This window comes from Micrasema longulum, unplaced genomic scaffold (genome assembly GCF_059751315.1).
Source record: "Micrasema longulum isolate JH-2025_06_02 unplaced genomic scaffold, ASM5975131v1 h1tg000177l, whole genome shotgun sequence".
Classification (NCBI taxonomy): Eukaryota; Metazoa; Arthropoda; class Insecta; order Trichoptera; family Brachycentridae; genus Micrasema; species Micrasema longulum.
The window spans coordinates 664,467-691,140 of NW_028277382.1; the positions used below are offsets into that span (position 1 = coordinate 664,467).

Consider the following 26,674-nt stretch of genomic DNA (forward strand, 5'->3'; position numbering starts at 1 on the left):
TTGAGTCAGAGATTTATTAGTCCTAACAAATTACAAATCTTTAGCTTGGATCTTAATTTCCTGTAAAACTAAGACACATCTCTAACGTGGTATTTTTAATTAATACATTCTAACTTGAGTCCCTACATTTTCAAAGAGAAAACCAAATACCCAAAAACATTCTTCAGAATTAAAAAGAAGAATTGTGAAAGAAAAAATTTAAAAATGAGTTAGAAAAAAAACCTTATCTTATTTCGTATATGCGGAAGCCGTTTTTTATTATTTTTATTTAGTTATTTAATTACGTCTCATCTGATAAGTGGTCATCATGTGTTCTTTAAAGCTTATTTTAAATGTGTCTGCAGTGTTATTTTTTAAGTGGTAAGGTAAGTCATTACAGTGTTGTCCATTTAATAGTATTTTTTACTATCTTACGTTTGTCTTTGCTTTGTTTTGGTAGTGCTGTTGTCTGATTTGTGTACCTCAGAATTTTTGGTTATGTCATTGTCTTGCATGTTTCCTAGTGCAATTTTGTGTACATTTTTTACCATCTCAATTTCCGGTCTGTTTTTTCGTACAGCTCAGTCGTAGGGGTAAAATATGGTGAGTTTATTTATTTATTTAATTTTATTTGGTATTTTTACAGCTATAACATAAACAAAATAAGTAGAAATATGTTAACAATACTAGAGCCAATTAAAAAAATCCACTGTAAATTGAATGACACATAATATGTAAGAAAAGAGCTTACGTAATTGCATGTGTGTGACTTTGTATTCATGGGTATGTGAATGTGTGTATGCGTGAATGAATGAGGGAGAGGGTACATGTGCGTGTGGGAATGAATGAGGGAGAGAGTGCGTGTGTGTGGGTGCGTAAGTATAAAAAAATAATTAACAAATTACAACAGGGATGGAGAATACCTTAAATAAGGGAATATGGTAGTCTAGGCTTTTACAGGGCTTATGACCTGTCATTGGCTGGTTTAAGTGGCCACTTTACACACTGTGTAACATTCACCATTTTGCCTATGTTTGAACATCCATATTTCTTCAATTCTTCTATTTGTTGGTTTTAGTGAAGTTAAAGAGCTGAAACCTTTATTGTTAACCATTATAATAGTTTTTTCACGTCTTTGTAATTGGTTTTAGTAATTTCAGTGTCTTTGTTGTTTTCATTTGAGCGTCTTAAATCGTCCGGTAATATGAGATAACAACTTCTAAACATCAAGTTCCAGAAATCCAAAAAACTATATTCCCTTCTATAAGATGTTCTCCATCTCTGTTGTAATGTACTAATATTAATATCTCCCCAAGGGATCGAATCCATTCCTTGTCTTCAAAAAAATCGATAACTCAAAATACTGTTAACATATTACAACAGAGATGAAGAACATTTAAGAGAAGGTAATATAGAAGTCTGTGTATGAAGAAGATGTTCATGAAAAAGATGTTCAAATATGGGCAGAATAGTGAATGTTACACAGTGTGTAAAGTGGCCACTTAAACCAGCCATTGACAGGTCATAAGCCCTGTAGATGCCTAGACTACTAAATAACCTTCTCTTAAATGTTCTTCATCTCTGTTGTAATATGTTAATATAAACAGTTCCCCAAGGAGTTAAATCCAGTCCTTGTCTACAAAAATTTGGATAAACTCAAAGTATTGTTAATAAATCCACCTGATCCATAAAGAAGTATAGAAATTGAAAAAAAAATTTTCAGGCGTTGCCTAGTATGTAGGTGAAATAATTCAACTAGATGAATCTCACCCGCATAAATAAAGGTTTCAGATCTTTAACTTTACAAACATCAACAGATGAAAGAATTGAAGGAAAAAAGATGTTCGAATATGGGCAGAATGGTGAATGTTACACAGTTCGTAAAGTGGCCACTTAAACCACCCATCGATAGGACTTAAGCCCTGTAGATGCCTAGAATTCTATATTACCTTCTCATAAATGTTCTTCATTTCTGTTTTAATATGTTAATGACAAAACTAACTGGTCCTATGAAAAGTATAAAAAATATTTTCAGGTGGTTCCAAATTAGTAAAAATGTAAAATATGGACGTTTAAACATAGGAAAAACTATGATCATTACACAATGTGTAATGTGATCACTTAAAAAAGCCAATGACATGTCATAAGCCCTGTAAATGCCGAGGTTTCCATATCCCTTTCTACGAAATGTTTTTCCGGTTAATACATATGTAATTGTAATCATAAATATGTATACAAAATAACGGATCATTAAAATGAATAGCCTAATTTTTTTGCAACAGAGGGAAAATATTTTTGAGAAGGGAATGTGGAAGTTTTGTCATTTACAAGGCTTATGACTAGTCTTTGGCTGGTTTAAGTGGCCACTTTACACACTGTGTAATATTTATTCTGCTTATGTTACATCCGCATTTCCTCAACTCTTCTATCTGTTGACTTTTGTGAAATGAATGCCTAGACTTCCATATTCCCTTACCAAATATGTTTTCCCTCTGTTGCAACAAATTAAGATCTGAATTACTCCCTATGGAGGAAATCCAGCCAGTCTGCAAACGTTTGAAAATACTTAAAGCATCTTTGAAAAGAAATAGTCTTTAACTCTTAAAAGACTGTGGTAAATAATTCCTTTGCGCACGGTGATGTAACATCGTGTTACCACTAGTAAAAGACGGAATAATTTAAAGTTCAAAAATTGAAAAAAAAAACATGGAGACATACTGCTTAATAATCCCTTTTCCATTATTTATGCAAATAAACATATACTTTAGCCCTGTTATAGTAAAATAAATTAATAATCATAAATACGCCGCTCAGATTACGCGCGTGCGTTTCCCATCACTGTTATTAACCGGCTGAAATCTGAATCTATTTTACACTTTACTTACTTTTGTTTTTGTCTCTTTCACACTAACACCTGCCATAGAACAGCGTTTCTGTCTTCCTTGTGATGAGTTTTATCTTCGTGCTCTTTCTTATACATATGTGTTGCTGAATTAGCGGACACTCTTTTTTCGCGTAGCGAGGATAAATATTTTTTTGTATTAACATCCAGCATAGTTATACAAAATTCACTTTCCAAATCCGGTGTGGAAATGTCCATTTGAAGATTACAAAAAATACGAATTCATCATTTAAAAAAATAAGAGAGATATATCAAGTCTTGTGTCCTATGTCGACTAGTGTGACATCACAGCCACACCAGAGTTAAAGTGATAATATAGAAAAGCAATAATGGATACAACACGGGTAACCCCAGTGAGGTCACATTATTTTTTTTATTGTTTATAGTTTGTGAGAGTAAAATATGAATAAATAAAATAAATTATTTCAAGGAGGGCTAAAATGATTAACGATGCGAATGTTGATGGATGCAGAAATCGAAGAAGACCAAGAAAGACATGGTAACCAAATCCAACAAACATTTGGAGATAGACATGTCAAATGCCGGTATAATCGGCGCGCGTGGATGAGAAGATGTATAAATGTAGAGGAAGCGAGATCTGTAAGCAAATACAGAATGGTGTGGCGTTCTATCTTCGTTCTTCTCTACCTACCCTTACTAGCTACGCGATGGTATGTTTGGTTGTTTGTATAAAACGTATTTGTATTTGTTTCCCCGTAGGTTGGCAGAGAAGATAGAACGTCATATCATTCTGTCTTTGCCTACATCTTCTGCACGCACGCCGATTATTTCTACTCTTGACATGTACATCTTCAAGTATTGGATGGACTTGATCGTGCCATGTCTTTCTCAGTCTTCTTTGATTTCTGCATCCATCAACATTCGCATCGTTGATCCTTTTGGCAGTTCTTCTCCTGTCCATTTGCTCTACATATCCTAACCAACGCAGCACCCCTTTGTTGATTGTATAAAGTGTTTCATTTAATAAATAAACAAGTGCATACAATTTTTCACTAGTCCTGAACTAATAATATTAAATGTAAATGAACCTAGCTTTAAGCTTTTTATTTTTAAAAAAGTTAGCTGTATAATTAAAAAAACAGAAAATGCTGTCTCCCTCAGACCATGTATTTACTATACTCGGTGAGAATAAACAGTTAAAAAATAATGTTCCTTTGATTAATAATCAAACAAACTTCCAATATAGTCCTTTATACGATATTCCACTGTAATGGTCACCCTATTAAACCTATGAAGCCTACCCCGTCCCGCCAACTCCTCTACTCTTTTCATTAATTCTCAAACAACATAATATTTTCATAATTTAAACAGTGCACGTTTGTCCTAATCAGTGCATGTGCTTATTAAAATACATGTCGTGTTGGTTTTATATTTTTGTGCAGGGGGTTTTGCATCTTGGTTTGCATGTTGGTTTAATTGGTGTCCTGACGACGAGATGGGTACGTCTCGAAACCGGTTGACATATAAAAGTCGGTAAGTGGTCATACTCAAATATTTAATAACATTTAGTCAAATGTTTGACTATAAAGTTAATGCTTTAAATATTAATTTAATATTAATAATAGAATAAACAGTGCCTAATATTTTTGAATATATTTTAATTCGGCTTATTTTTATATTTTTTACCTTCTTCTCTGTTTTGCAAACCGAATAAAATAAAATTATGCTTTACTTATAATAAACCCTGATTTTCGGCTCTGGACTGAACTGAACTGAATTTAGGAAACTCTAATAAAACCGTTTTCTTCAAAAAGACCATTCACTTCTACGAAAAGCTCCACAAGAGAGAATGACTAAATAATTCCGTATTTTTGTCGGTAAATTTAATTCAGGCTAAAAAGTTTGGACGCAAATCTCTCAAATGGCAGCCATGATTGTAAAATTCATTCGTTTCTAGAAGTATAAAATGTAATTATTATTCCGGTTCATTCGGTTCTCGGACTTCCGGTAAGGAGAATGAGGTTTGGACTCACGAATAAGAACTACACAAAATTACACTTGAAACTTTTCAATGGTCGTTGTAAGAAGTGCCTGTTCATAAAACCGACAGCCTCGACATTTTTTCTTAAAAGTACATTAGAAACACGTGAATTAATTGTATTAAGAATCTTGAAGACATTCATATTTTTGTAAATAAATAAATATTGTCTGTAAATAAATATTGTTATCTGCATGTCCCTAAATTAGTTTTTTACAAAAACTCCTTGGGAATATTATATAAAGTTATGTACAATATGTTTTAAATTTAATATTTATTATTTTATTTTTAATGTTTTAATACACTTATCGTCAACTAAATTTATTTATATATACACCCTGTGGGAATTTTGACTATTGGTATAATGTCTCTTCTCTTTGTTACTATACGCACGTAAACATTATTCTCTACCTTCCGTTACAAATACAAGAGTTACTAGATACTGCACCCCGATGCTGCAAAAAAATAAAAAAATAAATACAACTTTCGGTCAAAGAGGATTGACCTACTACTCGGTTAAAGTGTACAATCTACTTCTATTATCCATAAGGACAATTAGTAAGTTCTCAAAATATAAATTTGCTATTAATAAATGGATAGTGGAGGTGGGTTGCGCACGGATCGATGACTGGATCAAGCCAAATAGGTAAAATGTATGCACTGTTTATAATTTTTTTTAATTGGTCTATATAAATTGGTTATGTTTTTTATGAATATTTTTGTTTTTTATTGTTTATTATGTTAGTTATAATTAGGTTAATTGGATTAATAACGTTTTTTTTTATAGTGATTATTATGTTAACTTTGTTAAATAGCTAATCTGAGGCATGTTTCATATTTTGTAAAATGTTTCCCTCGGCACGGGACACCCCAGTGAGGAAACATTATTCTGTATAAAAAAAGAATACAAACAATGTAAAAGTATAAATAAATACATAAATATCAAAATATTAAAAAAAAATCAATGCAAAGAAACAACAAATGGTGACACAGTTGGGAACATGAAAAGAAATTTATTGCAACAGAGATGGGACATCCCTTAAAGCATTAAGTATTTTGAAAATCCATATAAAGCAACAAAAAAAAAGAATTGGGATTTTTGTGCATAGAAAAAGGAATATTATCAATAGTCAAACACCAGAAAATAGTTTATTTATTAATTAAGCACGACTTACCATTAAAAAGCAAAAATGTATAAAAAAATATAAAAAAACACTTAAAATGGAAAGACCATATTAGTGAACTAGTTTAACGAATGAGAAAATGTAAATACGTATTTATGAGATTAAGGAATATTTTAAAAATCATTAATTTGAAAATAGCTTATTACTCAATTGTACAATCTTTGTTACAATATGGTATTGTAGGGTGGGTGGTTCATACGCCAATATATTGAACCCTCTTAAAATAGTACAAAGATTAATTATTAAAGTTAACATTCTGAAAAAATCTTCAACATTTAATACGGAAAATCTTTATAAAATATTTAAGGTTCACACAGTAGACATTCTTTATAAAATAAATTCTATTTTGCAAATTTATAAAAAATAAAAAAATAAAGAATTTGAGATGAATAAGTCACTCAGATACCGACATAATATTAAAATTCCTAAATTCCACACAAGTCATGGTCAAAACAGCTTTGTCTTCAAAGGCGTAAAAAATTACAATAATCTTCCCAATAAACTAAAAATTATCAAAAACAATATATCAATAAATAAATTTACAACCAATCTAAAGAAATTTTTTGAACACGTGTGAAAACTTCATTAAATTTTAATTAGTATGAATGTATTATTGTTTTAAAATTTTTCTTTATATATCCTATGTTTTCATTTATTTTCTCATGTACTCATGTATTTAAAATGATAAAAACTCTTATAAATAAACAACTACAATAGTGTAAGTCACTCTCCAAGCACAAGAGTTAGTCTCTTTTTTTGGAGAGTTACAGTGATAACATTTACTAGATGTGTAAAAGTAGATATGTACAGAATTGAACAAAACATGTGCCTTTTATGAAATTTATTAATTAAAAAAATAATAAAAAAATACTTTTACAATTGAAGAAAGAAAAAACATTGTCGAAATGCGATATTACTCCACTTGTCAAATCACAAAAAAAAATGGCATCACAAACAAACATACAGTTGCGAGTCATGAACCTCATTTTCCAAATTGATGTATACAGCTATTTTTGTTACAGTAACTATCACAAATATAGTTTCAAAAAACTTTTATTGAAAATGTTTTCAGGCTTACCTTGGGTTTTCAGCTGTAATTCAAAACTGTTTCGCTGCGATCGCCATGCGGTCCGTTCTCCGTAATTATTGTCTATAGTGAATAAATAGGCGCTTTTGCAACGCCATCAGTGCATTAACTAATTGCGCGATTTATGGTTGTGTGGCATTTTGTCAAACGCCTCGTATTTCCCAAAATTACTATATAGCAGTGAAATTTGTGAATCTGATAAGTATCTCCAATCGATTTCTTTATTCAGGATTTTTTCCTGAGAGTAGCCATCGATTCAAAAGCATTCATCCATGATTCTGGTTCTATTTTACACACAGAGCTGTATTATTTATCCACCCGGACACATAATTGTAAATAGTACAAAATAAAATATTACTAAATCTTCGAGTACCTAAGCGATTATAATTTAAGTGGTACTTAATTATTAACTTATAACATTCTGTGTCGTTTCCAGTTAAGATTCGCATTTATTATGTTTATCAAACATACAAATAAATTTTAGTATTTATTATTATTACAAAATAACCAATTACATTATAGTAACGAGTTACGATAGATCCTATCTTTAGTAGTTACTTAGGAAATAAATGAGTTACTTACTCAGCACAAAACATAACAAAGCACAGGTTTTTGTGTTCCCGCTAATAAAATACAGTGTAATTGTATTTTGTAGACCAATAACAGAGGTTATAAAAATCAAAGCTTTGTATACTTTATTGTTAGTTCTGTTATTAACCATATTAACTGTTCCTTTATTTGTTATTTCTGCTTTGAGATATTTTTTTGGACAAACACAGTTTTTTTTTAGACAAACAAATAACACTGCCTACTTATTTAAAACAAATTATGTGAATTAATTTATACGAAATGCCAACAAAAAAATATTTGAATTTTTCCGTTCCATTTTTTTCCGTTTGAAACGTCAGATGTTTTAAGTCGTTTCGTGATTCTTGATTGATATATTTTATACAGTTTATTTATATTTTCCTTACAATGGAAACTTGCCGTACCAATTACCCAGAAGGAGACGCGAATGCATCTCGAGATGGAACACACTGGGTACAGAATGATGTGGCTGGTGTAATTAACATGGAAAGGCCAACAAACCCCCAACATAATGCTGTAAATGGAACTTCTGTCTTACCACCGTCGGTATGAACAATCATCTTATATTCAATGTATACACGTATAATTAAATAGACATGTTACACACGCAATGAAAATGGCTTATATTCAATTTGTAGATAACTTCCTTTCGTGCTTTCATTCCCTTACCAACTTTCGTTCAGACGTGACGCTAAGCAAAAATACGCCGTCGCATATACTGATCATAGAATTAAGAATAGTCTAGAAACCGCATACGCACATCAAACAGAAGGCAACTTAACTACTCATAAATGAGTAGATTTACGTTTTGACCCATTAGTTTCTTTATAGACGTCGCTCAGTACGCAACTCCTGATTTGAATTCAACTATGCCGTGTTGTGTCCTTTTATAGTGTAGAAATACTGCTAGGATCTTAAAGAAACAGGATGCAATCACATTTCATATGTAATTAGCAAATAAATATGTATATAATAAATGCATTACTTAAAAATTGAATTATTTATCTATCTGTCAGATTGTCGAAGAAACCAAACGGAAATTTCGTTAGTGTTGCCAGGGTAGTATTTTTTTTTACCCTACTTTGCTCATCTAATGAGACAATTAAAGAAAATTGGATCTCGGATTAAACAACTCTGGGGTGGAAATTTGACCGACATTATCTTTAAAACATCAAATATTATTTAACATGATATAAAAATATCCGTTTTAAGTAAAATAAAATTTGCTATATATTTAAGGTTTAAAGTTCATTAATTCAATTACTCCTTTTTAATGACCCTTTACTTATCTACTCTGTTGTGTCAATCAATACTTCCGCGTGCACAATAAAATTTTAGAGAAATTAACAGATTGCTTTTTTTTTACCTTACATTTGTGTTATGATTATTTTTTTTCCCATCGTGCAACAGGCGGTGACATCACTAATGTGCGCGGCAAAAGTGGGACATATTGAGGGGATTATTGGACACAGTCCGATGTATTCAAATATAATTCCACGCTCCTTATGGACTATTTTTAATTCTATGCTTTTGTATATTAATTATAAAAAGTGTAAAAATTTAAAAAATGTTTTCTAGCGTTGTCTTCAGGCGAATGAATTCTAATTAATTTCACTGAAAGTCTAAAATCAGTCATACACAGAGTGTAGCACGGAAGGATACATAAAAAAGCCGCTTTGTCGAATTTGCTTAAATAATTATTTGAAGATTGAAATTGCTACACATACACACGTAAACAAAAGTTTTAGCCCTTCAATGCACTGAAGTCAACAAATGGAAGAATTTAACATTTTTGGATGTTCAAACATGGTATAACACTCACATCCAAAATGATTTATGTTTTACAGTGTGTATAGTGGCCTCTTCAACCAGCTAATGACACTCATAAGCTTTGTAAATGTCTAGGCTTCCATATTTCTTTCTTTGAAATGATCTCCATCTTTGTTATGATATGTTGAGCAAAAGTTTGATATGAAAAACATTTAATCCGATACAACTCGTGACTAACAATCGTTTTTTGTTGCAGACTTTAAGTCATCAACCCAATTGCATGCACAATAATCCAGTATATAACGCCAACAATAGTCAGATGAATTGTCATCACGGTCACTGTCAGCATCGATGTCCTAGGGCCATGCAAACTTCTCCGATCCCTACTAATCCGATCGCTAATGCGTTCGGCAACTTGAACATCAATTCATCTGGAGGACTTCCTACAACAAACATTCCAATGATGCCGCAACACTTTAGTAACCCTATGTGCATCCCAAACAATAATTTTGGAAATTTGACAACAGGAATTTCAAACCTTCAAAATTCCGTTAATAACTACGCTCAATCAAACTTGAAGCAGCAAGCTGATTCCCTAGCCCATGAAATTACTGCAGCTGTTGGAAACCAGATGAATCCTGAAGATCCAATTGGAGTAAGATCAAACATGCCTAAAATTAATGCTTTTCAGAATGTCCAACAGCATGCTTATCAAAATGCCCAACCTCAGTCTTTCCAAAATACCCAACCACATGTTCACCACAATGTTTTACCGAACGAGTATCAGATGGCCCAACCTCATGATCATCAAAGTACCAATACTCAGCAGTATTCCCACCTAAATACCCAGCAACACGCTCTTAGGCATTCCAATATACCAAATTCTATGAACCTAGGTAATCAATGTAATCAGCACGCTATTGAATATAATCAACATAATACTCAGCAGCTAGAAACTAATCCATTTTTAGCCAAAAAAGAAGATTCAAATACGTGTCAAGTATCAAATCATCGAAAAAGTCAGATGATTTCTCATGAACAAACACATCAAGGAGGTCAACAACATGTGCAGCAACAGGTTTATAACAACGCAGGACAACATCCAGAATATGTCAATCAAAACTCTGAAGTTGTAGATCTTCCGGCTGCAGAGTGTGTAAATCACCATAATCATCATAATGTACTCGCAACTAATCAAGAAAACACAATCGATTCAAGCACCAATAGAGAAGTTTTTCCTGTTTATAGAGACAATCGGCCAGAAGAAGAATGTATCCCAACGACGATTAGAAATAAAAGAGAAATTTCGAAGGGCCTGACTGAAGATTCTGCAAAAAATTTAATTTATTTCCAAAACACCGATACTGAAAGTGCTCGTACTGAACCACCTGACCATCGTAGAAAAATGCACCAACATCCAAATCAATCGATCAATACAACACAGAGCATGACAAACTTTCACCAACACCAGTACCATAACCAAAACATGTATAATACAATTTCGGCAAAGAAGCTAGAAGGGATTAAAGAAGAAAATTTGCAGCCAGAAAGTCCAGAGAACGAAACCAAGGCAACTAAAGTAACATACGCTGGAGAAGAAGTAATAATGAACTCAGAAAATCAGGTGAAGGCTTTGCGAGTGGAACACGACAAAGGAACGGGAGATAATTCTATCGAAACACGCCAAAAGCAGCAACACACTAACGATAACGATACCATTGGAGATTGTTTCAAATTACGCACAACGGGAAAAGATCAAAAAAAGATTTCGAGCAAAGATGAAACTAAGAGGAGAAATGGACTCGAGTAAGATTGGTATGGATGACGTTCGTTATCTGCAACTTCTCAATAAATTCTGTGACTTGTTTTATTTACGCGTTTGGACTTATGGCAAAATTAAACCTGTAAACAATTGTTATTCTTTTTATTTTCTTGAACCTGTATATTATGTGATTGTCAATAGAGTTAAAATTTACGTTACGGTACAGAATGATAGGCATATATATATAAAACATACATTATTACTTAAGCTACCTATCTTTTTGTTCAGACTTGTTCTCTCCCCTGTTGGATATAGGCATCTTCCAAATTTAAGTAAAAAGGTATTTTCGCGCTAAAATATTTCAAATTCTCTAGACTGGCACCATAAGCGTAAAAATTATCTTTTTACCTTCGTGCAAAATCAAATGGTTAAGATACACCGCTAACAAATTAAGTGCCCCGTGCACCGTTAGTTGCAAAAACAAAAGTAATGATGATGAAGATGATTTTAAAATAACTATTTTATCTAAAAAAATCTATTCAAAAATGATAAGTTGATGGCTTGAAAAACGTTGCGTTTCTTTTTTAAAGCTTCTGACGTTCCATCTTTGGCGCCCCTAGAATCTTAATACAAAGTTTGTTTCATAACAGCTGAGAGTGTGAACAAACACATTCATTATACTGAAGGACAAATGTAAAGATTTCCTAAAATTTAATTTAGACAAAATCCCTTAGACTCGAGACGAACGAATGATTAAGATTAAACAAGTAGCTTTTACTTTAGTGATTGCCATCAAGATCTTACAGGAGATTAGAATACCGAAGAAAACTTTGTATCTGTTAAGTGGTATCTACTTGTCCTTAAGATTTTCGACATAAAACCTCGGTGGTCGATTTCGCAAACGAGGTCAAGAGAGTTAAGGCATACTTAAAGTATTTAAGAGTTAGTGAGATTTGCTTATCTGAATACTTTAAATAATTTATAAATAAACTAAGGAGTTAGTAAGATTTCTCTTTTGTAATTTACAAACCTGTTTGCTTACTATTTTAAGGAATAAAACAGGTGGAAAAATGTCGTTGGCATTTTCGTTTGTGCAATATATTTTAAAATAAAATGTTTGGATCGATTTTAAAAGTAGCCATATTTGTGTAAAAAACTTACTCTGAACCCTTTCTTTATTTATCTACGCTTGAGAATTTAAATACATAATTTTATAAAAACAAGTAAAAATATAAAACATACACAGGTAAAAAAAAAATCAATACAATTGAAAATTAAATGGTGTACAAAAATCGTAATCATAATAATTTCTCTATCCGCACTCAGAGTTACATAGGGTAATAAATTTATAGTCTTATTGAAGCATTTTTTCATTTTCATTACCTAGAGTGTAAAATGATCAGTCTTACGCTTCAGGTGCCCGTCCAGGAATTATAAAACATCGCAGTAGAACCACCTTCAAAATCAATATTTCACGTCCACCCTGTCAGGAATTGAACCTTAAAGGCCATTTACACGTAAAAAATACTTTTTTTTTCTCCCAGGACCATCCACGTATAAACAGCAATTTGTAGGACAAAAAATTGTTCCGAGACATTGCCACCGAGATAGACAGGCATCTCCGCGATTATCTTATTATAATATTATCTCCGTTATCACGCCAACCACCGCGCGCAGCCACTTGTATGAACGCGCATGGACAGAGCCTTGTGACAATAGCGATTTGCTCGACGTGAACATGTCGCTCTCGCATATTTTTTCAGGCGAAAATGGAGGCAGAAAGAATCTTTTTATTTTGTTCATAAACAATTACAATACATCTAGGTATAAAATAAATAATATTTTTCGAGAACTTGCTCGTAATAAACACTGTCGTGTATTCATTTTCGCAGCGCTCACTTGTGAATTGCGGCCGAATTTCCGTATGTCCCAGGGTTCTGTCCCGCGCGCTCAATGCTATTCTCGGAGCTTGGATAGAACAATATTGTCATATCTATTGCATTGTCCACATGTAAACGGTCCTTTCAGCATAGTAGGCGAATGCGACAACCACTACACTACGAGGCTGACTCATCTCCACTCGACTTCTTTTTTGCGGATTTTTTACTTGAGAGTACCTATCGAGTCAAAATTATTCGTCCAGGATCCTGATTGACAATAAAGATAAAAAATAAAAAAAACTAAAGTTTACTTTTCAAATTTAATAAATAATCCAGAAAAAACACTAAACATCATTTTTCCATTTAAAACCCTTAGGATTGCATCAAGAGGATCCTAACGTTTGGCCCTTTGTAGTTCCCAACCTTACTTAAGCTGCCCCCTATAGTTGACCTTATACGCTAGACCTTAGGGTCGATCGAATATTGAATAAATCTTGTAAGGGAAGAACACGCCCTAATATAGAATTATGAGTTAGGAAAGCTTTTCTGAAAGATGTTTACATTGTTACCAACTAGAAACTGCGATATTGGTGAATAAAACTCAAGATTTTAATGAAATTTTTAGTACAGATTCTCTTTTTTGGTATTTTTTTTTCCATTTAATTCTAGAATTGTATAATATTTATTTTTTCTAAAAATATATTTTGTTTTAACATTTAAAGCACTTATTTTATCGTTTTCCACGTTAAATCATATAACTTAGTAATTAGTTTGTGTAAAATTAATACAATACATTTAATATGCTCACCGCATTCACATGATTTTTCCATTTTTAAAGCTTAAAAATAAACACACATAAGTCTGACAAAGAAATAGTCGTGTTTTGAAATCTGTCGGCATATTAAATTTATTATACTGATTTACACAAAGTGAAAACGTAGGTTTATTGTATTTTATAGTTTGTAAATACAAACTATAAAATATAATAATACAGATAAATATCTGGAAATATGTTTTAGTCGGAACTATTTATTAAATTATGTGGCTTTTTATCATCTATCTACCGCTACGAATAAAGTATTATCCACTCTACTAAATGTAATTTGGCTAGGAAAATTTAATATTATATTCTTCATCTCTGGTGTAGGTTAACCTAGCTAGACCAAAGTGGGGATTTGAATCCCCATAGACCGATTTAAATTCGATAACTCAAGTATTATTAAAGCTATTTGCCTAATATTTTTTGTAATCGCTAGATTAACAGATAAAAGCATTTTCCTGATTTTGTTTTTAAATTTAAAAATATTTGTTTTTTTTTTATTTCAATAATTTTCCAATTTCATTTTATGTAAATAAGCATTCGGCAAAACAATAAAAATGAATAAAATACACGATTGAGTAAAATATGTGTACGCAAAAACATGAATTGCACGGTCATAAACACTTCCAACGTTTTATTCTCCTGACGCCATAAACAATTAGGCGCTGGGGTTGTTTGGTCCCCCCGTTCGGATCATGTGTAATTTTTGGGTGCGTAGTGAGGAAAAGGTTAATAATGCAGTTCTGAATGTGGAATTGAGATCCCGGAGAAGTGTGTACAACTCTCAGGAAAGCGTTTAATAGATGGCATTTCATTTCGTTGGTTTTTTTACCTTCCTTGCATCTTTTCCTCATATAAATATTTGCATGTAAATCTTTATTTTCTCTGTGTCCATATGGGTAAAGAACACAGTTGTGCATGTGGAATAGAAACAGAATCCTAGACAAATGCCCACTAACAATTATTCTTTTCTCACTTGAATTTCTTATTTATTTATTTTTATTAGTCATATTTAATGTTGCATAATTTATGAAAACTGAATTGGTCTTTTTATGTAAGAAAATTGTTGTTTTTAATACTTTTTATGTATGACGGTATGTTTTCTGAATAAAATAAAAAATATATAACTACTACGGTTATGGTGAAGGTGGAGGTGTATTTTATTGTTTGCATGTTGGTGTGGCGAGTGTCCTGACGAAGAGACGGGTACGTCTCGAAACCGGAAGACTAAAAAAGTGGGTAAGTGGTAATATACTAATATTGACTAACATTTAGAAATCTTAATAAACAAGTATTTAACAAATTGGGGTAGATTCTAAGTATTTGAACTACTGTAGTGCTTAATGCTTCGGTAAACTTTGTCGAATCTCAGTCTTAGACAGAATAGAACTCGTGCCTAAGATAATTCCCATCGAATTTCTAGAATCCAGAGTCTGGGAAAATTTCCCAAGAGGTTCGAAAAGTCCCGTCAAACACGTTCCTTTTTCCACATACTGGACTTTGAGAAGTTATTACTCTTTTTTTACATACCGAAGTTTAACAGTAATCGGCTGGCCGAAGAGTTGCTTTTACACAGCACTAACTATCCGGCATAGATTGAAAGATTTTAAACACGGTTTATATTATAACCTTTAGCCATAACGAACCATTTATTATCTTTGAAAAAATACAAATTTTAATATATTTTGCAATATTGTTAAGAATCAGATTGTGATCACGTTGAGTTATTTAATCGATTCCTATAATGAGTTATTTACAATCCGTTGCAAATGGCCTTGAAATTGAAATACTTCGATTAATCGTAGCTACACAAATATTTATTTGAAAAACAATGTTACAGAACTATTTTTTGATATCCGTATTTCATTATAAAATTATTGCTATTATTAATGGAACAACATTTTCATTTCTACACAAGTGTTGAAGATTATTAAGAACACATATTTCGAGGATTTATTTAAAGCGATCAATGAAACGCTTCTGATACCAGTCTAGAAGCAATAACATATTGTAGTTTAGAACCACCGAAGAAATCTCTAGTTAATGAATTTAGAAAGCAAAATGTTTCATTTATGCAATTTAAACAACATGCCTATAAAATAACATTTGAGTTTATGTTTTATGTTCAAAATTTAGCGTGAAATGTAAAAAAAACGGCCATAAAAACTGTAAGGTAAATTACCCTAATTCTGAGTACTGTAAAACAAACATTTATTTCAGGATCCTTTCAGAAATCTGAAAAATATTTTTATTTCCCGGGAGATTTAGCATTTTGAAACTTTCATAGTGGCCTTTGTTAACAGTAATCTTACAGTACAATAAGAAGCTGAAAAAAAATGTTTGTAACTATTAACCATAAAGAACAAATAAGAAAATGATCACCGTAAAATAGCATGCACTGAGTTGAATAATCATAAAAAGATGACACCATGACTTAACTGCTTTATTTTATGTCAAAATCTACATTTTTCAAAACTAGAAAAAAAAACTTTTTTTTAAAGGCTGTCGAATTCGTTCCACGAATAAAAATACGAGGCGGGGCGGGGCGTATTGTATGGCTGATTTCACATCGGTCGCGGTCGGTCGTACAAATCCACACGATGCACAAAATAATATAAAATACCAGGAGAATGGTTTTTATATTATTTTTTTACAATTATTTAGTGGATACTCTCAGAAAGAAAACGAATGGAGATTTGTCGGTCTTATTGTGTACTGGTGAGTGTGTTTGCATGTCATTCAAATATACATATTAAAAAAAAAAAATATATTTGACAAACTCGTAACTCATAAATTCAATATTAAAATAATTATTCCCTACAATTCGAAAAACACCTTAAAACGCCTTTACAAAATATCCCCACCAATATCCTTAAATTTTACAGCATGTACAAAGTGTAAATGTCTAACGATGTCATGAGATCGAATCAACCAATATTGGTCAGTCAAAAAAGGTTGATTTAAGTGTAAACCTGTCATTTTTTTTAAATACATTCAATTTCATTATAAATTTGATTGATTTATGTAAATTTATGTAGTGATAATCATAACTATCTTTTCACATCAACTGGTTTATAGGGCACTGCATTTGTAAACCAAATGCAGTTGATTTTGATAATGTTTTATGAAGTGTCATGAAGGCAAAGTGATCAGTTCCATGCTTAAGGTGAAAGTTCAGGAATAGAAAAATATTGCATTTGAGGTAACCTTTAACATCAATATCTCACGTTTGGCACATTTTTCTGGCAGGGTTGCCAGAAAAAAACCCAGAACCTCAAGAATTGCCGAAGCGCAAAGCATTCTGGTGGAAGCTTTGGTGACTACGCTCTGTCGGAACATCTTGACTTACATTCTTATGAAGATGCCAAAAAATGGCTTGATTCGTGGATGACCTCAAAAGATTATATATTATTTCGAGATGAAATTCGTATACTGCCGGAAAGATGGGAAAAAGTAGTCGCTGGCAACGCACAGTACTTTCAAAGACATGTTTTCACGAATTCAAAAAAAGAAAGCATTTATTTTTATAAAAAACCAGCCTAAACTGTTTTTTCTTACGGTGTGAATTTTTGCGATCGTGTGAAATGGGTCTATGGAGACAAATTTATTTTTAAATTTCAATGTGATTTTTTCGAAACGAACATTTCAAAATCTGCCTCAAGCCATTTCCAATTCATCGGAAATTCATTTCTTTGCCGTATGTTAACTAATAGCACCGCGAATTCAATCAACGATTCTTTAGAAAGCCGAGTGTTTTTGTATAAAGGTGCTTGTGCGTTTCTATACAATGGCCTACCCATTGATAAAATATCAATTTGAGAAAACGCAAATAATGTGTTGGCCCAAAAAAGAAAAAGTTACCTTATTACATGTCTGAATAATGAATACATTATGTGAAATAAATTGAAAATATGGTATAAGTATTTTAAAGAAAAATATAAACGTAGATATTTGGCGTTGATAACCAAACAGGAGAGTCGAGGAGGCGGTTTAATTATGAATAAGAGGCAGTTTGTGACGATTGTGTTGTTTGCGTAGAATGAATGATGATCGTACCCCCAGTAAACTTATTTATTCCACTCTGGAAGGTATACCAAAATTAAGATGGCTGGATAATGTGAAAAACGAGGTGAGAGCAATTGGCCTGACGAACTGAAGGAGAGCCGCAGGGTGAAAGGAGGAATAGAGACAGATTCTGGAGGAGTCCAGAGATTACACAGGGCTACAAAAAACAGTTTTGTTTGTCTCAGAAAGAAAAATATGTGATTTTGTTAGTGATTTTCAGGTAATTGTTGACAAACTCCAGGAAAACTCAACTCTATTTCTTTATTTTGCATAGTTTTTCAGTTTTAGTTTAAGTATGCATATTTTATTCTACAATGATAAAGCCATCTGAGGGCATTTAAAATGTTTAATATAAATCAAAATCATTTAAAAAAAGTATTTGAGTATTAACAAGAATAATATTTTTAAGTTACGCAAATTAACTCAACATTTAAAACTAAACTAAAAAATAAACTCTAAACCATAAAATAAAATTTAAATAACAATAAAAAAAACTTTTTTCATTTGAAAAAAAATCACGTGCAGGTATCATATTTGCGGAGTTTAAATCTCTAGAGTATGAAATATAAATCTAAACTACTTCTTTAAGGATAAGTTCAGAAGTTTTAATTCGCCTTCTGCAATATTTCATCCCCTAGGATTAAATCTCTACCACTAGCGACGTCATAGTTATGATGGTTCTGAAAAATAAAATCCTTGATAAAGATTCCGATTTAAGTTTAAACTTCTGGATTATAGCCCAGAAAAATGAAAGCTCAGGGATCATTAAATAGTACATACTCATTTTAAGTTAGTACGAAGTAAGTATTTATACCGACATATATTTATTTATTTATTTTTATGTATATGTTTTGTCATGATAATTGATGATAATGATAATTAGGTTAATTGGAGTAAATACGATTTTTTTATTGTTATTATTTTATTTACTTTGTTAAATAGCTAATTTAAGGCATGTTTCACATTTTGTAAAATGTTTCCCTCGGCACGGGACACCCCAGTGAGGAAACATTATTCTGTATAAAAAAAAAATACAAACAATGTAAAAGTATAAATAAATACATAAATATCAAAATATTAAAAAAAAATCAATACGAAGAAACAACAAATGAAAAATAGTATTTTAGAAAACGGTGAAAGCTTATTAAAAAACTAAGTAAAAAACTGAGTAAAAAACATAGTGAAAAGTAATGAGAATCTCAAAATTTCAATTAGGTAACAAAAAAATTCAAATAAGATGACGATTATTTCTACTTTTGAAATGTCCATCTTCCAGTAAGTACTTGTTTGATTTGGTGATGCCATATTTTATTTAGTCTTCTTCGTTTTTTTGGTCCGTAAATTTTCACATCGTAAATCTTTTAAGACGTCCATTTGCTCTATATTATGGCAAATCAACGCAGCTTTCCTTTTTTGATTTTGTCGATGATATTTGTCTCAGCCTTGTATACAATTTTCCCGCGGAAAGTGGCGAAATTTTTTAATAGATAATATTTTATTTACGTTCACACTACTGAGAATCGAACCCGGTACCTAAAGCAAGATAGGAAAAAGCGCTAACTGCTTCACTGCGACTTATATCCATTCGATTTACATTTTCAGGATTACAGGAGAGTAGCCATCGATGCAAAAACACTCGAGGGTTTTAGTTCTATTTTAGATACAGGACTGTGTTCTTCCTCCGTCCGGATCTAGCAAAAATATATTTCATCATCATCGTTACATGTCCGTTCCCTAGTTGTAAGCATATGGTCTCCACAAAGAGCCTTCAGGCATTTCTGTTGGCTGGCAGCTTCTGTGCATCCTTCTAAGTCAGGTTTGCGACCCCTTGTTCTGACATGAACTGCTGATGAACAGTCAGCAAGGCACATTTAAGACGTTGCAAACCTGATGACCTGTAAAGTAGACAAGCGTGATTGAGGCGCTCAAGAAGCATCAGGACTATGACCAACCAACCGTATCACCTCTGCTTCAAGACAGTAGTTGTCACCGGAGTTTACCGTGAAGTAAACAGTTTTCATGTAAATATGATTATATTTAATTGGACTTAAAAATATACATTGACATAATACGTGGAGTTTTATTTATTACTTTAACGACTTAATTAACTATAACAATAGTTCAAATATATTGGAGACGTAGGCAAAACTGATAGAATCTAGCTGTGGATACACGTACATTTAATTTACGTTTGTGTTGACTGTCGTTAGGTATGTTGTGTTGTATAACTGGTACCAGCGCCGACCGATAAGAGTATGATTTTTTTATTTTTTTTATTTATTTATGACAAAATACAAGATTTTTAAACTTTACATATTACATATTTAATTAGTACGAAATATTCCCAATCAGCAAAAGTACTGGTATAAGGGGATTTTATATATAATAACACAATAGTTTAAATAAAAATTCAATAAAATAACATCACATATCACTCGTCACACGGGCTGTAAGAACTGTTTTATTTAGGTGTTTTTTAAGTACGTACATGTTTTGTATATTTTTTAGATCATTAGAAAGAGAATTGTAAAAAAATATTGTTGTACACCAAAAACTGTTTCTTTTTCTGTTGGTCCTACGTTGTTCGCAAGTTAAATCATTTGATGCTCTTCTTCGTCTTTTCGTTTTTTCGTTATTTTCGTTTTCGTTTTGCGGCAGTTGGTGCTTTATTAGGCTGGTATATGTGAATCTGGTGTTTAATGTTGCCAGTGTTCATAGCTGCGTCCTTTTTTTTGTAGCATAAACCACCGCATACCCAAGATTCTTCGGAGAGACAAATATGTCTTGTATAAAATATAGAATACTCAAAACTAGGTATTTTGCTGTTTTGGGCCCAGTGATGTGATACGATTTGCATCCGTAGATGAAATAAATGTATTTATTTAGAAAGTTTGTTTCATGTTTTCATTATTTTCAGTATCGATTAAAAAGATATATATTTTCAGGGCAATTCCCGACATGGTTGACATGAAATATTTATTTAAAAATATGTTTGTACCCTAGACTATTGAATAGTCCCTAGATTAGCACCTGAAGCGTAAGATTTAAGATCATCTTGCTTTCATTCATTACAAAATTATCCAGGTATAATGTAATTGGTGTACCATTACAGTGCCTTATGCATTATAAAATGTGGAAAGGGAAAATGTACTTCTTCGCAAATTTCGTTTATTTGTTTTGTTTATAAGTAAACGAATCTCTGAATGAATCTTTCAATGTTGAATTGACTAGAGGGTAAAATCCAGTAATGTTATTATGCCCACGCAGAAGAGTAAAAGTGATTTTTTTATGGCAATAAAACAAAGGTTTTTTGAAAAAGCTCTTATAAGTCGATTATATTGCTTTGTTTAATAAAGCAATTCTTATTTTACAAAATTAAATAATTTTCAATGGTATCTCGTTGCTTTACAAGTACATACTATTTTACGTTTAAAAAAAGTTTATACGTATGTGCCCTTTTACTTGGGCACAATTCGATTATATACAAAATACCGCATACTTAAAATTCTGTTTAAAATACTTAAATTATCAAGGTTTCCAATTTGAATACTAAATACAATAATCGTTCTTGATAATTTAGCCAAAATGATTAATTTCTGCATCGTCCTTCGAGATTTTCTCTTTTTCGTAATATTTCTACTAAATTGCGTTACAAAAAAGCAATGAGAAGCCAGAAAATCTGTGGAAGGAGTAGGAAACTTCCGGGTTATTATAACGCCGACACCGGTTTCGCAACAATATTCGTCCGAAGCGGCAGGCTTAGCACAAGCCAACACGACTTTTTTTTTTGTAAATAATTCGTCTAATAACAATATTTTTAGTGGCACCAAGTCTTTGTCAATGAAAAAATAAACATAAAGTAGTTACAATCTTATATATTATTAATAGGTAACGCATTAACTTTGTGGTCGAAAATTTCAAGAAATGAAATAATTAGATAGATAAATAAATAAATAAATAAATAGAGTAGATACAGGTGTAATGTGACAAAAACAAAAAGCAAAGATATCTGGGGTTAAAGTTGTTGACACTAGTGGCTCGATTATGAACGCTATCTTCATCTGTATATATCGAGACGGTATACTTAACTTATCTACTATCTGTATCTTACCTCGGTATGTTCTATTTACTTGTCATATTGACATCATATGATCGAAACAAGCCAAAGGAATGACCGCAAACAATTAGTTCCTTACGTCATTAACATTTAAAATAGTTCTAATTTATATTTTAAATAGGCTTCTTTAATAAAAAGTGCTTACTTCAAAGCGGTTATAATCTCCAATGAATCCCAATTCAAGCAAAAAATGCTTGCTTGAACATGAATTTTGGAAATCACGCTTAGCTTAACGATCGTCTGTATGTATCTACCGATCGACTACAAAGCCAGCCCCGGTAACGTCTCGAAATATACACTCGGAAAGATAGTAAAACAGATGAAAAAAATATAAAAACAAAAATATTTTTTTAGAGTGGTAACTTTCTGACGCATATAATCTGTGTCTGACTAGCTACCGACATTGTTTTCACATTTAGGCGTTCGTTTTATTAAAGTAACAGTTATGTCGGAATTTAATTTGACTTCAAAACTTACTTATTTCTCTCTCATATTTTTAATAGGATTTTAAAAAAAAAAGTGCTAACCTCAAAATGATTAAAAATTTTAATAAATAATAATAAAAAGAAAAATTGCTTGGCGGAACAAAATTTTTGACACTTTAAATGCGTAGATAAACGTATCAAGAGGTTCTTGACCCGTCGGTATAAAACGATGTACTTGCATCAAAACTTAATGGTGGGGGATATCGGTACTATACCTTTGTAGTCGGTCAGGGGACTTTTATCTTCAACTATGACATCATACTGATTATATGTCATTTTAGAGCGTAGATATGTGTACCGTGACGTACGTTTCCTCTTGATTCATATCGATGTACCTACCTAAAACAAGAAGGTGGAAGATCAGTAGTATATATGTTTATAATCGCTAGACGAAATTTATTTTCAACTATACCGTCAAGGTGAAGGTATGACGTCTTTATCTTCCCATCATAATCGAGGCCCAGTATAACTATTGATAGTAAAAAACATCTGGCTCTATGTGAAAAAGCTGTACATAAAATCTTCATTTATGTAAGAAAATACATTGAAAAAATTAAGCATAACGCCTTTACCTCTAACGTTTTCAATTGTAAATTACTACTCACAGGCTTTTCTATATCTACCGAATTTGAGACGTACCCGTCTTTTCGTCAAGACACTAATTACACTAACATACAAATCCTATTATATACACCCTCTAATTCGTAGAAGTTGCACCAAAATACAAAACCATATACTGATAGTACACATGCTGTAAGTAGCTAACGTTTACAATTATTTGTTGACACACTGTTTATTTTTAATGCTTTAAATATAATTAATATTTCAAGCGTGCCAAATTAACAACATTGAACTTACCAGCAGTTTTGAAGCACAGGCTACATGTTGTTATAATAAAAATATTCACTGAAATATTATATTGACTTGATTAAAAATTTGAGGACATTATTAAGCTATTAGGGATGCCTAAATATAAAGTTGCGAAATATTGACAATACTGAATGCATTTAGCCGCAAGAAAAAATCTGTGATTTTACCAAATTATGTATTTGGTATCCGTTAAAAAGTTGTGCGAGATTTCAACCACTAGCGATGATCGGAGAAAATCCGACATCGCTTACTTCCGTTTAGTAGCGGCTGGTGGCGTGTTGAGTTATTTTTGGGGACTGCCTGGCGTTTGGTGTTATTACTGGTGTCAATGTTTTATTTTAAGAATAATGGATTTATGTTTTTAGTAAAATAGATTTTCAATTAATAGATATAGTAACAATATTTTGAGCGTGTCAAAATGTTTGTAGACAAGGACTAGATTTGACTTCCTGGGAGCTGTTTATATTAATATATTACAACAGAGATGAAGAACATTTAAGAGAAGGTAATATGGAAGTCTAGGCATCTACAGGGCTTATGACCTGTCAATGTCTGGTTTAAGTGGCCACCCTACACACTGTGTAACATTCACCATTCTGCCTATTTTTGAACATCCATATTCCTTCAATTCTTTCATCTGTTGATGTTTGTGAAGTTAAATTACGTTTTTATTATTACCTTCTCTTAAATGTTCTTCATCTCTGTTGTAATATATTAATAATAGATATAGTATATTTTTACGTTCAGTCAGAGAAAAAAATAAACAAAATCATCTACATAATTGAAAAAAAAAACACAATCGTCGCATTTAAACTGTTCTTTTGCTAGCCGAAAGCCCAAATTACATCCTACAATTTTTAAAACAGGGAGCCAACATTTAGACAATTTTTATATTCCATTGTAATGAACTCATTATGGAGATTGGTTGTTCAAACATAGGCGAAATGATGAATGTTACACAGTGTGTAAAGTGTCCCCTTAAGCCAGACAATGACAAGTCATAAGCCCTGTAAATGCCCAGACTTCTATATTACCTTTTCTCAAATGTTCTCCATAACTGCCGTAATTTATTGATCTTAATGACTCCCTAGGTGGTGAAATCCAGTATTTTGTCTCCAAAAATTTGGGCAAACTCAAAATATAGTAACATTAAAATATATTTACATTTTTTTAAGAACCACCTCAAGGACCCTAACACGAAAATAGGAAAAAAATACCTTTGAATACGATCTTTCGCATAAACGATCGCGAACACTTTCGTTAAGTAAAATTCGTGCACAGTAGTCCTGTAGCGCGGAAGAAATAAGAAAACAAGAAGGAAGAGAAATATCTGAAATTTGATACAGAATACAATAGGAACAGTACATTCACACAAAAGTGTTTCGTACGAGAAAATATTTCGATATTGGATGAATTTGATATTTTGTTATTTCTATATTTTGTTTGTTTAGGCAAACAATATTTTTGTTGATATAAATTCCATTGAAGAGAACTTTTTTGATATGAAGTCTTGATTTACAACCACCAACGCAGAGCGTGTTGTTATCTAGACTATCTGTAAATTTGGAGATGGACATCGTCATGCTCAGAAATTTGAATATGATATAAGAAGGGCAAGAAACTCAGAGATGATTTTTTTTCCACAATTCTAAATTAACAAGGGTCAATGAAATACTGTCCCGTAAAAACAAAAAATATTTTTGCACATACCTGCAGAATAAAAAATATTTTTAAACGTATTTATATCTAAATTTTAAATTTCCAGAAAATCTCATTGTATGGGCCACGCCCATAAAACGTCACGATTCGGTTGAATTTTGAACGTTGTTTGTGATCGTTGAAATTTAAACAGAACGTCGTCACGAAACATGACGTCATAATTGTCAAGGTCAAACATGTCGCTTTTTACGTTGAGAAATATTTTCGTACAATTTCATTTTTAAAATTATGAATAAAAAATCATTTTTCCTCAATATACGAATTGATTTTAAAAGTTACAATTATTTTTTCTAAATCCATTTTGCATATTTTTATCGGTAATCGCAGAATGTGATATTTTCCTATTTTGTGTCTATCGACTACGAAATATTGAAATGTGAAATGTTATTGAATGAAAGTTATAAGTATGTGTGTCGTATGAATATTAAAAAAATAAATAAAAAATTATACGTATGCTGTATTTGTATAAATATTGAACTCGTATGTATTTAAATATGAAATATTTTTAAACTCTTTCGACATGTTTTTTTAATGTACCTATACTTAAGATGATATTTTGTTTTATATAAATGATCCTAACACTGTATAATATTTACCAGTCTAAATATGCTGATGAGAGGGTGAAAGCACTAATTAGTAAATTAAATAAGTTAAAGTTACCCTGCAATTCCCTTTCCGCACCTAATGGTGCAAAGGGCACTGCATTGTTACACCAATCGCAGCGAATCTTGATATTTTTTTATATGAAGGTAAGATGATCAGTCTTACGCTTCAGGTACCAGTCCAGTGGCTATGAAATCCAGGGACTCCGTTTTTGTAAAGACATATTTTTCAACAATTTTGTTCCAATGACTATGAATGAAAACATTTTCCCCCAGTATCCATATTGATTCTGAAAATAAAATTAATTTATTTTAATTTATTTCACATGATTTTATCGGTATTGGTAGTATGTGATATTTCTCTATTCACCATAGAAGTCTTTTAGCCTTTATATATAACAAAAGCGTTCAAAATTTTTGGTTCGGATTTTGGTTTAAAAACAAACATGTTACCAATTTTGGTATGCGTTTGCAATTTTTGACCTGAGTACCTACGGCCTTTTGTATGGCTGTAAACTATAACTAACTTCTTGGTTGATAAACATATAATGGTGTTGTCCGTATGGGCGACTGTATTAGCTAGGAGCGTGTAATTACTTTAAGGCAAGAAATAATACTTTTGTCTCAAAATCTTTGGACAAAGGTCTTCAAATTATTGTTCTACCAAATTATTTAATATGCTTCCACATAAAATTAAGCAAACTGATAACAAATAATATGTCAACACATAAATCAACATCAGGATTTAAAAAATTAAGAAAGAAAAAATCAATAAAATATTTAAATGACTTGTGAAGAATATATTTAAAAAAAAAAACAATTCGCAGTTCTACTAAGAAAAGGTG

At 31.7% G+C, this 26,674-nt stretch overlaps 1 protein-coding gene across 1 annotated transcript; it reads left to right on the forward strand.

Annotated features, from left to right (window-relative positions):
* Positions 1-8,035: 8,035 nt before the first annotated feature.
* LOC148283951 (uncharacterized) lies at positions 8,036-11,423 on the forward strand. Its single transcript, XM_088242901.1, has 2 exons — positions 8,036-8,285; positions 9,766-11,423. The coding sequence occupies exons 1-2, from the start codon at positions 8,127-8,129 to the stop codon at positions 11,317-11,319; spliced, it is 1,713 nt and encodes a 570-aa protein (XP_088099027.1). The 5' UTR covers positions 8,036-8,126; the 3' UTR covers positions 11,320-11,423.
* The last annotated feature ends 15,251 nt before the right edge of the window (positions 11,424-26,674 follow it).